General features: G+C 55.7%; 1 protein-coding gene across 1 annotated transcript in view; it reads right to left on the bottom strand.

Annotated features, from left to right (window-relative positions):
- Positions 1-13,124, bottom strand: part of USH2A (usherin) — a 112,258-nt gene that overhangs the window by 78,500 nt on the left and 20,634 nt on the right. The window contains exons 9-18 of the mRNA XM_078858151.1: positions 12,072-12,267; positions 10,143-10,273; positions 9,276-9,471; positions 8,516-9,157; positions 7,899-8,082; positions 6,388-6,551; positions 5,263-5,421; positions 3,292-3,789; positions 2,858-3,136; positions 1,591-1,760 (exon numbers count right to left, since the gene is read on the bottom strand). Coding sequence (XP_078714277.1) covers positions 1,591-1,760; positions 2,858-3,136; positions 3,292-3,789; positions 5,263-5,421; positions 6,388-6,551; positions 7,899-8,082; positions 8,516-9,157; positions 9,276-9,471; positions 10,143-10,273; positions 12,072-12,267 — 2,619 coding nt within the window. The remainder of the gene's footprint in view (positions 1-1,590; positions 1,761-2,857; positions 3,137-3,291; positions 3,790-5,262; positions 5,422-6,387; positions 6,552-7,898; positions 8,083-8,515; positions 9,158-9,275; positions 9,472-10,142; positions 10,274-12,071; positions 12,268-13,124) is intronic.

Here is a 13,124-nt window from a genome sequence, read left to right as displayed (position 1 = left end):
TCCACAACATTTACAATTTTTGAGTGCGACGTTTCGCTGGTAATTACATCCATAATATTCGGCCGATTTGCCAGAATAGTGAAGCCACCCACACTTGCTCCCGGATTGTTGTTGATGATGACGTCGGCGTGCCTGAATTTTAAACCTTTTATCATTTTCAGGATAAAAGTTTGGCAAAAAGAAGAAAAAAAACCGGCCCAGCTCACAACATGTGCAGCAAGACAGCACGGCAGCTGCGCTGACATGTGTGCCTGATTACGTTTAGCACAAACATTAAATCGCTGACCCGTGGATAATTAGCTTCACTGTAATCATTGAGCTCCGAGGCTGCGGCATCAATTAGGGGAAGTGGTCAGGATCCCCAGCATTGTCTTCAGACACACGCAGCCGATGCGTTGGGCGAACGAACGCACGTGGCAAGGGTCGGAGTGGACTCGTCACACGCTCGTCGTGAACCGACCCGCGCTCTTCGCCCGCATTGTGCCGCTGATACAGCTCGCACGTCACGTGTCATCCCAGTGCATCTTGATTCGGATTATGTCGTTGTACGATGAACACATTTACCACGCATTATTGGCAACTGACTAACAACAAAGGGTTAGAGTTGAAGTCAGCCACGATACTTTTTGTACCGTTTGACATGTACCTACGTGACTTTACCGAAAAAAACCTAAGAATATGAATCCTTGCAGTCACGAAAGCTTCAAATCTAGAATGTAACACACTCATTCATGCATGCGCCTAATGGGCGAGAGAGTTTTCTCTTACGGTCCAAGATTGCTCATGAATTAATTACCCCACGTAGGATTTCGCTGTTATTTAATGTGTTCATTTACGTATTTTTTTACAGGTAGTCGCCGAGTTACGATGGTCCGTCCGACTTACGATATTTCGATCTTTCAATGGCGATAGCGATACGACAAAATAGCCATCAACAACCTGACATCGTTCAAGTATGCAGACGACGGACAGATTCTTGGTGAGTACAGTACAAGATGATACGTCACTATACGTTCAATGCATGTGTGATACGTAGCTTTAGCGATTTCATTTTAAGGTTACCACGATACGATACGTTCAATGCATGTTAAAAGTTTTTATAGCAGATAGGATTGTTTCCTGAAAAAACTTTCTATTAAATTGCAGTTCATTATAGGTAGGCTAAGAATTTACCTTGGTTTTTTTTACTTTATATTTTACTGTACAATAAAGTATTGTAATTAATAAATACATACAGTATATAGTTTATACAGTACGCTCCTGTAAATTGCTCTGTTTTGCTAAATTATCACCACTCTTTAAGACTCCTGGGTAGGCTAGGCCATCTTCGACTTACGATATTTTCGACTTACGATGGGGTTGTCGTAACGCATCTCCATCGTAAGTAGAGGACTACGTGTATTTATCTACTGTGCATTGCACGATTACCCTTAGCAGGCAAATTTCATCCCCCCCCTCCCCCCCGGTCTCCCTTGCCTCAATGGCTCTTTTCCCGTCACGAGTGTGAGGGACGTGTGTAACGCGGCGCATTTCACTGACGGGACCATTCATCGTGCTGCGAATGCCCCTTCCCCCGCCGTGCGTGATCACCTCCGCGGCGACGGGAGGCGCCTGTGGATCGTACATCTGCCCCCGCCACCGAGCGACGCGGTACGCGAGCACCTCTCCTCCGACGGCCCGGGCGGCCGGGCGGACCCATGAAACCTTCAGGGCTGTGGCACTCACGGGCACCACCTCGGGTGCTGCCAAGGGCACCGGCGCTGCGACATGCACACACACAACGACGTAAGATACCCCTCCCCCCGTAGCCTCAACAGACTGTTCGGGCAACTGCTGTTAGCGAGCACCTACGAAGGTCGGTGGTGTCGCGTGTCTCCCCGAGTGGTGATTACTACACACCCGCACCAGGTGCGGTACTCATTTGAGGCTGAGTCGACCTAGGGAAGGTCCAGGACCCGTTCAGATAATCATCACCAGTGTTGGCCGTGAGCGGGAATCGAACTCATGTCTCCCGGTTCGTAGCGCAGCGCGCTAACCGATGCGCTGCCGCTCCACACACACACACGTCCAACCGCATGCATGTACGCACACGCGCATTTTAAACGTACAGACATCACACGCATGCATATGCATGCGTACCTGACGTGCGTAGCTGCCTCAAGGAACGCGGGGTAATCTGTCCCCGCTCGTCACTCAGAGGCTGCCACGAGCTGCAGGCCGAGGCTGCCCTCACTTACATGGCAACGGGACCGCGCTGTCTTGGCAACGCTAGGCATGTCACCCTCCTGTCAGTGCCCTGTCGATCACGCGAGCTCGACTGATTAATCGAGCGATTGCCAGAGTCAAATATGCCAGCCGTTTTACCGAACGATGAATGAAAGCTGGAGTGAAACGGCACACAAAATCAATGGGTTGATTCTTCAGTGGCATTCCTCTTGGCAGCCTGGCTCTCGCCGTGCGGGACCCGCGAGAGAGCCTCAAGCGTGGCTTGACTGTGACACAGGGAACACCGCTGCTTTGTTCATTGAGTGAAATACATCCAGGGCACAAATATCAGACCACAGCCCCATAGCGTCAGAGGAGGGTGGGGGGGGCTTGAGGGATTTGAGGCATTTCAAATTCCTCTGTTTGAAACAAGGTCATGATACTGCGTTGCATCAACCATAAGTTGCCAACCGTGCTAATCGGAGGTACGGGGGGAAGACAGCAAACCAAACACAAAAAGCAGCTGTGGAGAAAGAAAGTTTTCAGCTGAGAAATGAGTTTTCAACTTAGCCCAATGCTGCAAAGTCCAATTATTGTCATTCCGCGAAACACAATTAATGCAAATATCGGCGAGGTGCGCCGGGTCACGTACCGCCCTGTCCCGTGCGCGCGCGAGTCCACGGCGAGGAGCCGGCGCCCGCGTGGTTGACGGCGATCACGCGCAGCTCGTACGTGGAGAAGGGCCGCAGGCCCCCCACGCTGGCGCGCGTCGCCGTGGCCGGCGGCAGCGCGACCTCGCCAGGCGCCGCACCGGCCTGGGGGTCCGGCAAGCCCGAGCTCTCGTGCACGAGGTGCTCGCCAGGTGACGGACTCGACGCGTTCGTCCCCTCCAAGGGTCCCCGCAGGAACAGCTCAAAGCGAACGAGCGCACCTGCGGCAGGGAGACATCGCGAGAGGTTATCGCGACGGCTCCGCTCGTGACCCGCCGACCGGCGATGACGTTCGGCGGCGTCCGGTGACGTCGGGTGACATCTGACGAACCGCCGAAGCGACGTGGCATCCCGTAATGCCCGGATCTCGTCGTACCGTTGGGTCGCGAGGGCGGGTCCCAGGACACGCCGAGCTCCGTGGCGCCGAGTGCCGTCGCGCGCGGAGCGGCCTGACCCTCGGGGGCCGCCTGCCGGGTCACGACCCGCAGAGGCCGGCCGGCGCTGCACCCGCCGTCCGTGCAGGCGCGCACCGCGAACTCGTACGGCGTGAACGGGCTTAGCCCCGGCACCGAGGCGGCGTTGCCCGAGCCGGAGTACCGAAGCTGCGGCGGGGAGGCCTGCCCGGGCGAGCGCGACTCGAGGACGTATCTCCGCACCGGCCCGCTCGCCCCGGACGCTTCGCTCCAGCGCAGCGACACGGCGCGTGCGCCCACGGGACCCTGCACCTCCAGCGTGGGGCCGGCGGGCGGGGGTCCCGCCAGCGTGCGCTGGGACGCCGACGGGCTGCGCGCCCCGCCGGCGACGTTCGCCGTCCGCACAAAGTAGGAGTAGGACGTGTACGGCGAAAGGTCCGTGTCGTTGAAACTTTGTGGACCTGCCGACGCAAAACCACAACAAAATAAAATTGGACGAGAGGAAGGCAAAAAAAAAAAGCAATTACTGCACAATGACAAGGCAGAAAGGGTTTTTGCTCCCCGCAGGCATTAAACATAATATTTATGCAAATTCCGTTCCACAGCAACAAACAGGGGTGACACGTTGATACCTGTCCACAGAGGGTTGGCTGATAAGTGTTGCATTTCATGCCGACAATGGGGTTGACCGCACTGCATAATCAGGGCTGCACGTGGGCGCCGTGACCCGCACCAAAGCGAGTAACTACGGACAAACCCAATGCCCCCGTCTGGAGCCGGGAACGCAATGCTGCATTGGCCCGCACGCTTGCGCGCAGAGATGAAAAATAGACGCATGCTGCCTTACGAACAATAGAAGGCGCGGCGTACAAATTTGCTTTGTTTTATCCCCGAAGCCAACAAGCATAACGGTCTGTGCCAGGAACAAATGGCGAGCCCGTTTGTTTCATTCCTACAGACCAGAATTTCCATTAGGGGATTTAAAAAACCCAGACGTCACCGTGGGTTGCAACCACCACCAGCGCATGAGGGTTTGCAACGGATTCTTCTTCCTCATGCAGTTGAATGAGAAGGTTGCCCAGCTGCGTGTTACTACACAGTACTTTAATTTGTTTATTCTTTGTTTTGAGAGGATAGCAATCGTGTGCGTTGCTGGCAAACGAGAGACATTTCGGGCTGGGTGATAGGCCCTGGTTCTCAACTTGCTCGTCACTGAGCAACCAGCGAGACTCCTGCCACCGCCATTCTGTGGCTTCGGCAGCACATGAACGAGGCCATCTGCTGTGACGCCACCTCAAAAACCCTGGGAGATTATTCAGGAGTCCGGGCCATTATGTGCCTGTGTCATCGCCAAGACATGAAATTTTAAAACCTCTTCACGCATAAAGAGTAACACGATAATAAACTCAAGGGTTTAACTTCGGACGTAAACATGTTTATGCATAACCGCGGACACCCAGACGTCCACGGCGAGAGAGATAATGAATCCCATTAACATCTCACGTGGCTAAATAAAGTACGTGGGAGAGATTAAAGTGTTTCTGACATTAACGCCGGGAAGCCCATTGCGCCGACACGACATTGAGATGCGGCCCGCACTGCGAGTGACCTGCCTCGCGATGAGCGCCGTGCTGCTCATTCCCATGCACAGGTTTACTACGGCGATAAATAACATTAACATTCCAATTACCGCAATACATTCGTTTTGCTTTTACAACACCCCATTACTTCATTTGCATAACGGCATCTTGGCACGGTGGCGGCGGGCTGCGGGTGACTATCAACGAATGTGCACGCCTGCCCATGCCACCCTCGTGTGGCACGACCACCCTCATCCCCCCCCCACCGCCCCTTCCCTGCCACCCCTCTCTCCGAAGCACGCGAGCATTAATGAAGCCTCGGCAGGAAGGTCACCGGCTGATTTACACGCTTACCAAATGGGTATTGATCCCGTGCGCTGTAGATCTGGCTGTCATTGCGATAAAGGATGTAGGTGAGCAGGTCAGAGTTGGGGGCGTCGGGCGGGGACCAGGCGAGCGCGATGGCGGAGGAGCCGAGGGCGCGGGCCGCGGGTGGCGGCTGCTGCGAGGGCGCTGCTCAAGAGGAGGAACAACGACACGTTACCCGCTCAGCGGGCGCCGCCGACGCGGCCGTTACAGAGGCGCCCCCGCGTGCCCCCGCGCCTCCCGGAGTGACGCACGCGCGCGCGCGCGCCGAGCGGACATCCCAAACGGGCGGCCGCGCCCGTCGCACGGTCACTCGGCTCTGTGCGCGAGCCGCACTGCGAGCACGCCGCCGTTTGTTCGTAATGGCTCTGCGGATGAGTCGCTCGCAAAAAAAATTGATGGGGAACAAAAAGAGAGGGAGTCTTTTCGTCGCAACAGATTGCGCCGGCTCTCATTGAAATACGTCAAACGGTGCCTCGACAACTGGAACGTATGCATTGGCGTTCCACGTCATCTTGCGGCAATTGTTGAAAGTGTTAAACTGTTGAAAGTAAATTGGGAACAATTTTGTATCTGCCGAGTGGAATTCAATCAGGATTTGGCTTCAGTGTCTGCAGAAGTGGCCAGAAACAGAGGTGGAGCAGTGGCCCACCATGAGGGCAAGTTAACGAGCTTTCACTTCAACTGGCACCGAAACAGGGTGGAGCAATGCAGCCACGCACGCAACAGAGGTGGTGTCCGTGACTGCACTGGTCCGTCCCAGCGAAGCGCCGCTTTAAAACCCCGGGCAGATTCCTGCCACTGGGGCCGAGGTCGAGAGCAGCGCTGCCCCAACCACCGCGGCCGCAGTGGTCGTTACGTTTCAAACAAACCAGGCAGAAGCTCCGTACAGACAACACACTTTTTTTTATTTCATCAATTGTAGTCTACCGCCAAAACCAACGGATGTGGAAAGAATTTGACAGAGAGATTAAAGGTGGGCAAAAAAGCAAGACAAGGAGACATGACAGGCAGCCAGGGGCAACGACAGACAGAAGCGAAGTCAACTAATGCAGACGGCTGGACAGAAGTTTATTAAACGGACACATTACGCTGACGGATTTCAGCACCCACTCTTGCTGCAGCCGAAGGGATTGCTCGCGCGGAGGTGGGAAGCCCCGTGCGTGCACGCGTCGCAGCGCCGCCCCGTCACCAGCGCCTTGCACGAGCATTGCCCCGTGGCAGGGTGGCACGACGTGCCGAGACTCCCGGCCGTCGAGCAGGCGCACTCGTGGCACCTGCGGGGGGGCGCACGCCACGCGCTCGGGTCGCCCCGTCAAGCCATCGCGCTGCCCGCACGAGCGTGCGTTGCCGAGCCAGGGCACGATGCAACGTGGACTTGTGCAGCGTCTAATTGCAACCGCATCTCGAGATGTTGAACTGTAACAGTGGGCATATTTATTTTATAACGAGGCAGTGGGTTGGGAGAAAAAAAAGACATCTTCAGCCTGGACTTGAAAAGGGGCAGGGGGTCGACAGTGTGGGTGGCCGGGGAGTTCCAGACAATGCGGGCAGCAGAGGAGAATTGAGCGACCGCCCATTGAGCAAAGGTTGGAGCTTCTATAGAACGCCTTGGTTGCCGGAGCAGAGAGTGCATGGAGGGGAGGAGAGTGAGACGAAACGGGAAAGGAAGGAGGGTACGCAGGGGGGAGTAGAGTTAGATAAGCGGGGAGAGGTAGGATAGTGCGAGGAGGGGAATAGAGTGAGATGAGAGCGGACAGCTGAGTCCGTGGAGTCTCGATTTTGAATTGTATCCAAGATTCTGCTGTGGGATCCGGCCTCCTGACGCGGTGACCTCTGTTAATTTCCCACAAAAAGCAGCCAGTCCCCTTTCACTAAGTGGCGTGGAGGAAGGCAGGAAGGTCTCCCACTGCGGGTCAAACTCGCGACTCTTCTGCAACGAGTCATGCTCCTTGCCCCGGCGTCGTTCGAGCACAGAACGCACCGCACGCCGGCGAGAGGCACTTGCCCTGAACCCTATAAATGTGGCAAATTAACCAGGAGGCCCCGCAATGTAAACATGCTGTTACTTGTGAGGCTGCAATTATGTTATAGCCTCAGGGGACAAGAAAAAAAGTGTTTGGGAATGTTTATTGCAAAATCAATACGACCCCACAACACACGCCGTTATATTTTAAGAGCCCATTTCTTTCCGCGCTCCTAGTTTATAAAATGTATTTCATACAGGAGATACGCTGTGCATGTAAAGGCATTACAACCCTCAGCATAACGCTGCGTTGCGCCGATCATAACACCGCAGTAAAAAGGGCGTTTGCAAGAACTACACTTCATTAAAATCAAGAGCAAGCTTTGCCTCGTCGTGAACTCGGCGGAGCTGTGTCTGCTCACCTCGCGAGCGGCATAGCGGTAGATGTCCGCGTGAAACACACTTCAAATGTGATCATCGCTGCCCAAGTCCGATAACAAGGCAACTTTGCAGGACAAGGGCACCTGGTGGCGTGCGACTTCAGGAGGATGACCCCCCCCCCCAGCCAAATGTGAGAACGCGCGAGGCGTCACCCGCACGACCCCCGGGGGGCCTCGAGGTGGAGGGTGGCCTCGTGACATCGTGCCCATTGATTTACCTGCCGCGTTCCTGGTCGAAGCCGTAATAGGTGTGGGCGCAGCGGTGGCACCTCCTGCCGCCCACCGTGTGGCTGGCGCACGCGCACTGGCCCGAGTTGCCGTCGCAGGCCGCGTGCGCCGAGCCGCGCTGGTGGCAGTCGCATGGCCGGCAGCCAGAGGCGTCTCCTTCCAAGCGGTAAAACCCTGCACGGAGACACAGCAGACAAATTAGCCACTACGAAACGCTGCCAGCAGCATGATTAATACGGCAGGAATAACAGATTGCTGCTACTTGCGGAGGGATCCTCATGAATGCGTTTTAGTATTCATGTCTAAGGTATGCGCGCAGCCTCCAAATGTGATTGTTTATTGCGCTGTTGTTTCATAAATCATGTGGCTTTACATCTTCCTTACCAATTATATCAATTGTATTTGGACTGTGACAACGCGAATATAATTTTGCATTATATTTCAAAATTTGCAAAGCCTCATTTTCTTTCGCACATAATCCATCAAGTAAAACAGTTGTGACTCGCGAATTGCAAATTAAGGTGCATTGCCCGTTAGAGCGGTGGGGATGGGCCAGGATGGGATTTCCCGCGAAGCGGATTTCCACCGCTATTCCACACGCCTCTACCTGCTTGGCAAGTGGAGCACCGCCGGCCGGCCCACCCCGGCAGGCAGGCGCACTGCCCGGAGCTGCCATCGCACACCATGCCAAGTTCCGTGCCCCGGGGGTCACAGAGGCACGGCTCGCAGCCAGCCGCGTTCGTTTCCGAAAGGTTGTAGGAGCCCGGCTGGCACAGCGAGCAGAACGAGCCCGATGCCAGCGCCTTGCAGCTGCACCGCCCGCTACGCGCGTCGCAGCCCGCCGTCCCATTCGCCGTGCCCGCAGCATCGCAGCCGCATGGGGAGCAGCCGTCGGGCGTCAGCTCGCTGAGACCGAAGAAGCCGTCGCTGCACGAGTCGCAGCGACGGCCGGCGACGTGCGGCTTGCACGCGCACCGCCCCGTGACCCCGTCGCACGCGCCGCCCGGCGCGGCACCCCGCGGGTCGCACTCGCAGGGGCTGCAGCCGGCGGGACTCAGGCCGTAATATCCCGCGGAGCAGGCGTCGCATCGCGTGTTCTCGGCGTGGGGCACGCACGCACACTGGCCGCTGTCTGGGTCGCAGAACTGGTGCAGCGCTCCCCGCGCGCTGCAGTTACACGACTCGCAGCCCAGCGGGTTCGCCGCGCTCAGAAGCTTGAATCCGTAGTCGCAGCTGTCACACTTTGCACCTGCACGCACACGTTCAGTACATCTCACACTGGACCCACCGCTGCTCTTATGTGAATGATGGAAACAGACTGAGGGGGAGGGAGAGGGGGGGGGGGGTCCGGCGATGCCGTGTCGTACCCCTGACGTTGGGCTTGCACCTGCACTCGCCGCTGTGCTGCTCGCAGTCGGGGTCCCCGCCACGCGTGCCGGCCACGTGGCAGCCGCACGGGATACACCCGTCCGTGGAGGAGGCCCTCAGGCCGTAACAGCCGGGCCGGCAGGTATCGCAGCGCCGCCCTGTCACAAACGGCTTGCACCGGCACTGCCCGCCCACCTGCGACAAGCAAAGAACCCCCGTATAGCCTGTAACAGACTGTAGGGGCAAGTGCTGTTAGCGAGCACCTATTAAGGCCAGCACAGCACACTAGGGGGTGGGTGGCCAACACCACGCCCGGCCGCCTTTGTCTCCCTAGTGGCGATGTTTACATATCACACCAGGTACTCATTTGAGGCTGAGTCGACCTAGGGGAGGCACAGAACCGGTTCAGAGAATCGTCACTGGTGTTTGGCATGAGCGGGAATCGAACCCGGGTCGCCAGGTTCGTAGCGCAGCGTGCTAATCGCTACACTACCGCTCCCCACACACACACGCACCTGCCCTGTGAGCGAGCTCACCTGCGACCACACACACACACGCACACACCTGCCCTGTGAGCGAGCCATACCCACGCCGCCAGCACCACCTCCGCACCCACCAAGCCACCACCTTGTGCTCTCTCCAGCAGCAGCTGCCACTCGTGCGCAGCGAAGTGTGACACGAGTTCGGACAATTTAAATTACTGGCCGCCATAACGGCAGTGCAGACGAAGTGAAGGCTGTTTGCACCGTTCACACTCCGTGCCACTTTGGCGTTTGTGTCATCACAGGTGAGGCTCGCTTGGGGGGGGGGGTCGGGCGTCGCGTGCAGGCGAGGGTGGATGCGGTGGTTGTGCGCTCAGGACAAACCGCGCTGCACGGCTCGTCCTCGCTGATCACGCCGGACCGGTGGCAACCGCACGGTCGGCACAAGTCCGGGGTAAAAACATCGGCGCCCACTTCCATGTAGAAGTGGTCGACGCACCGCTCGCAGTGCTGTCCTGAAACAGGGGGAGACGAGGAAGAAAGGTGGACAAGGGTTTAGCGAATGGCGAGCAGGTTGGAGCAGGAAAGCCGAGGCACAAGCGATAAGAGAAAGAAAAAAAAGAGTGGGGAACGAATGATTTAGATTAATGATGGGGCACTTCTTTTTTAATTGCCACAAGCTACGGCTCGCACTCATTCCTTCCTCAGGGACACAACTCGGATAGCTGCCCTAAATCTACATTGTCCGATGCAGTGAAATAACTAATTAATATATTACATAATTCTAAATTGAATTTAAACAACAACGATTGGATACCTGTCCAATGGGGAGATCCAAAAATAATTTTCAATTAACGGTCGTAATAAGATTCCATTTAATAAAACTCCCCAGTCCACTCATCAAATCATGATTATAAAGTGAGGTAGTGTTAAGCTATATCGCACGGCAAGCCGAGAGAAAGCAATGAATTAGCCGACGATGATGTGTATTTGTCTTCTCCCAGATTGTCAAAAGTGTAATTAAGTGCCTTATAAAATGCGGGGAAATCCAAGCGCCGATGAATCAGGGTGATGGGCTTGTGCGAGCGGATGCCGCAGTGTTACACTGCCCTTGCTGATCACACTTTTGAGGTAAAAACTCTGAAAAATGTATCATACTAATGATTTATCCCTTATTCCCACCCTTCTGCAGACCAGAGTCCACAGAGACCCGGGTGGGAAACAAGAGGCCAGGCGCTGGGTCTCATCCATCATCCTCGACGACAGCTTCCCACTGTGAAACTTATGTATCAATTTCCCCTAAGGCAGCCTTCAAACAAACTTCATATTGTTTTCTGTCACTCAAAGTAAGATGAATGGTGCAGCATCCCTACCCCACTCAAACCGCCCCAATTACTTCTCCATTTTTCAATTTGGTAAGAACACAAAGTAACCTCAAAATCATAACTGGCACTTCATAAGCGCTACAATTTATCTGCAGTCTCTGGTGGGAAGCGCCGACACCGAGTGAATATGCAGCGAGAAGATGCAGAGGAATCCTCCTTCGCACTTCCACGACGAAACTTTCCAGACGGCGCACGTCCTCACATCGCTGCTCGTCATCTCGGACTTTTTCATCCGCACACGCACTCTGGGATTTGCGAGTGCACATTTGTTGGGAAAGGCCCTCGCGGCGTGGTTCACTGCAACCGTGCTGTGTGTGCAGCAATGGTGACAGCCAAACCCGTGGTGTTGTGTGTGAGTGTACGGATCGCTCAGCCCAACAAGTGTTATCGTGTTGTGTGTGCATGCGTGGTGGTACAGCTGAACCCGTGGCGTTGTGTGCACGTGTATTGATAGTACAGCTGAACCATGGTGTTGTGTGTGTAGCGGTGGTCCAGCCGAAACCGTGGTAGTGTGTTGTGCGTGTATGCATGGTATAGACCAGGGGTGGGGAACCTTTTTTCTGCCAAGGGCCATTTGGATATTTATAACATAATTCGCGGGCCATGCAAAATGATCAACTTAAAAATTAGCCCGTTATATTTGGTCAAACATTTAATTAGCTCACCCCTAATGTGATGGCTGTAACTGCTTCTCTTTGGTGAGGCGTGTGATATTAGCTGCTATTGATGATGTTGCTACTCGCAACTGCTTTTCCAGGTTTTCTCCTCGATTAATTGAATTTCGAGGCCTGCTTGCGGTTGCCTTGGCAGGGCCACACCAAATTATTTCGCGGGCCTTATACGGCCCGCGGGCCGGACGTTCCCCACCCCTGGTATAGACGAACCCATGATGTTGTGTTGTGTGTGTGGAGAGATGGTACCGCCGAACCTGTCGTGTTATGTGTGCAGTCCTGACAGACACCGCCACCACCTCGCCAGTGCAGGCCTGGATGTGGGTCCAGGATGGCCTCGTAGCGGCAACTGATAGCGCGGCCGTAGCAGAGGCAGGGCCGGCAGGCGTTTTGGTTCCGCGTGTCCCCGGCCCGCCACGGCTTGTCCCTGAACAGGGGCCTGCACCGCTCACACTGCGCCGCGGTGCACTGTGCTAGTGGCACTCACGACGGCTCACCCAATGTTCGCCCGCACTCACGCACGTTCGATCCACACTCGCTCCACGCTCAGTGCCCGATTATCCGAGCAGCAAAAGTAGCTACATATGTAGCTACGGGCCCCGCACTTTCAAGGGCCCCGCGCTAAATGCTTTCAAGCTATCAATTCCGGTTCAATGATTCTGCACTTGCTCCATTACTATAGTACTATACCGCCTTCAACTTTTATGAACGACTGGGTGTTTAAGGTTAGCGATTTGTCGAATTATCTGGCTGTATAACAAATAAAAAAATACAATTACTTTACTATGCAAGCAAAACATTTGTGTTTTCATATTTAAGTTTTTTTTTTATGTAGGGCCCCTTTATAACAGCATATGCTACAGACTAGCTTAATACTGGTAGGAACCTCCTGGTTACACCAGCCCACAGGGGATTATTGTGTCCGTCCGTCCGTCGTGCAGGGAGGGGCTGGGTGGGGAGGGAGGGGCTGGGTGGGGAGGGGAGGGTGGGGAGGGGCTGGGTGGCGGGGGCTGGGTGGGGAGGGGAGGGGCTGGGTGGGGGGCTGGGTGGGTGGGGAGGGTGGGGAGGGGCTGGGTGGGGAGGGAGGGGTTGGGTGGAGAGGGGAGGGGCTGGGTGGGGAGGGAGGGGTTGGGTGGGGAGGGCAGGGTGGGGAGGGGCTTGGTGGGGCTGGGTGGGGAGGGGCTGGTCACCCCGTGGTGCCCTTATAAAACTCAACGTTTAACCTACTCACGCCGGCTTGTGCCCGCCCTCACAGTCGGGCATATTTGCGGAATACACCACGCCGCCGTTGACCCTGGCCATTGACCGAG

This window comes from Lampetra fluviatilis, chromosome 7, assembly GCF_964198595.1.
Source record: "Lampetra fluviatilis chromosome 7, kcLamFluv1.1, whole genome shotgun sequence".
In the NCBI taxonomy this organism is placed as follows: domain Eukaryota; kingdom Metazoa; phylum Chordata; class Hyperoartia; order Petromyzontiformes; family Petromyzontidae; genus Lampetra; species Lampetra fluviatilis.
This window is presented reverse-complemented; position numbering and strand designations above follow the sequence as displayed.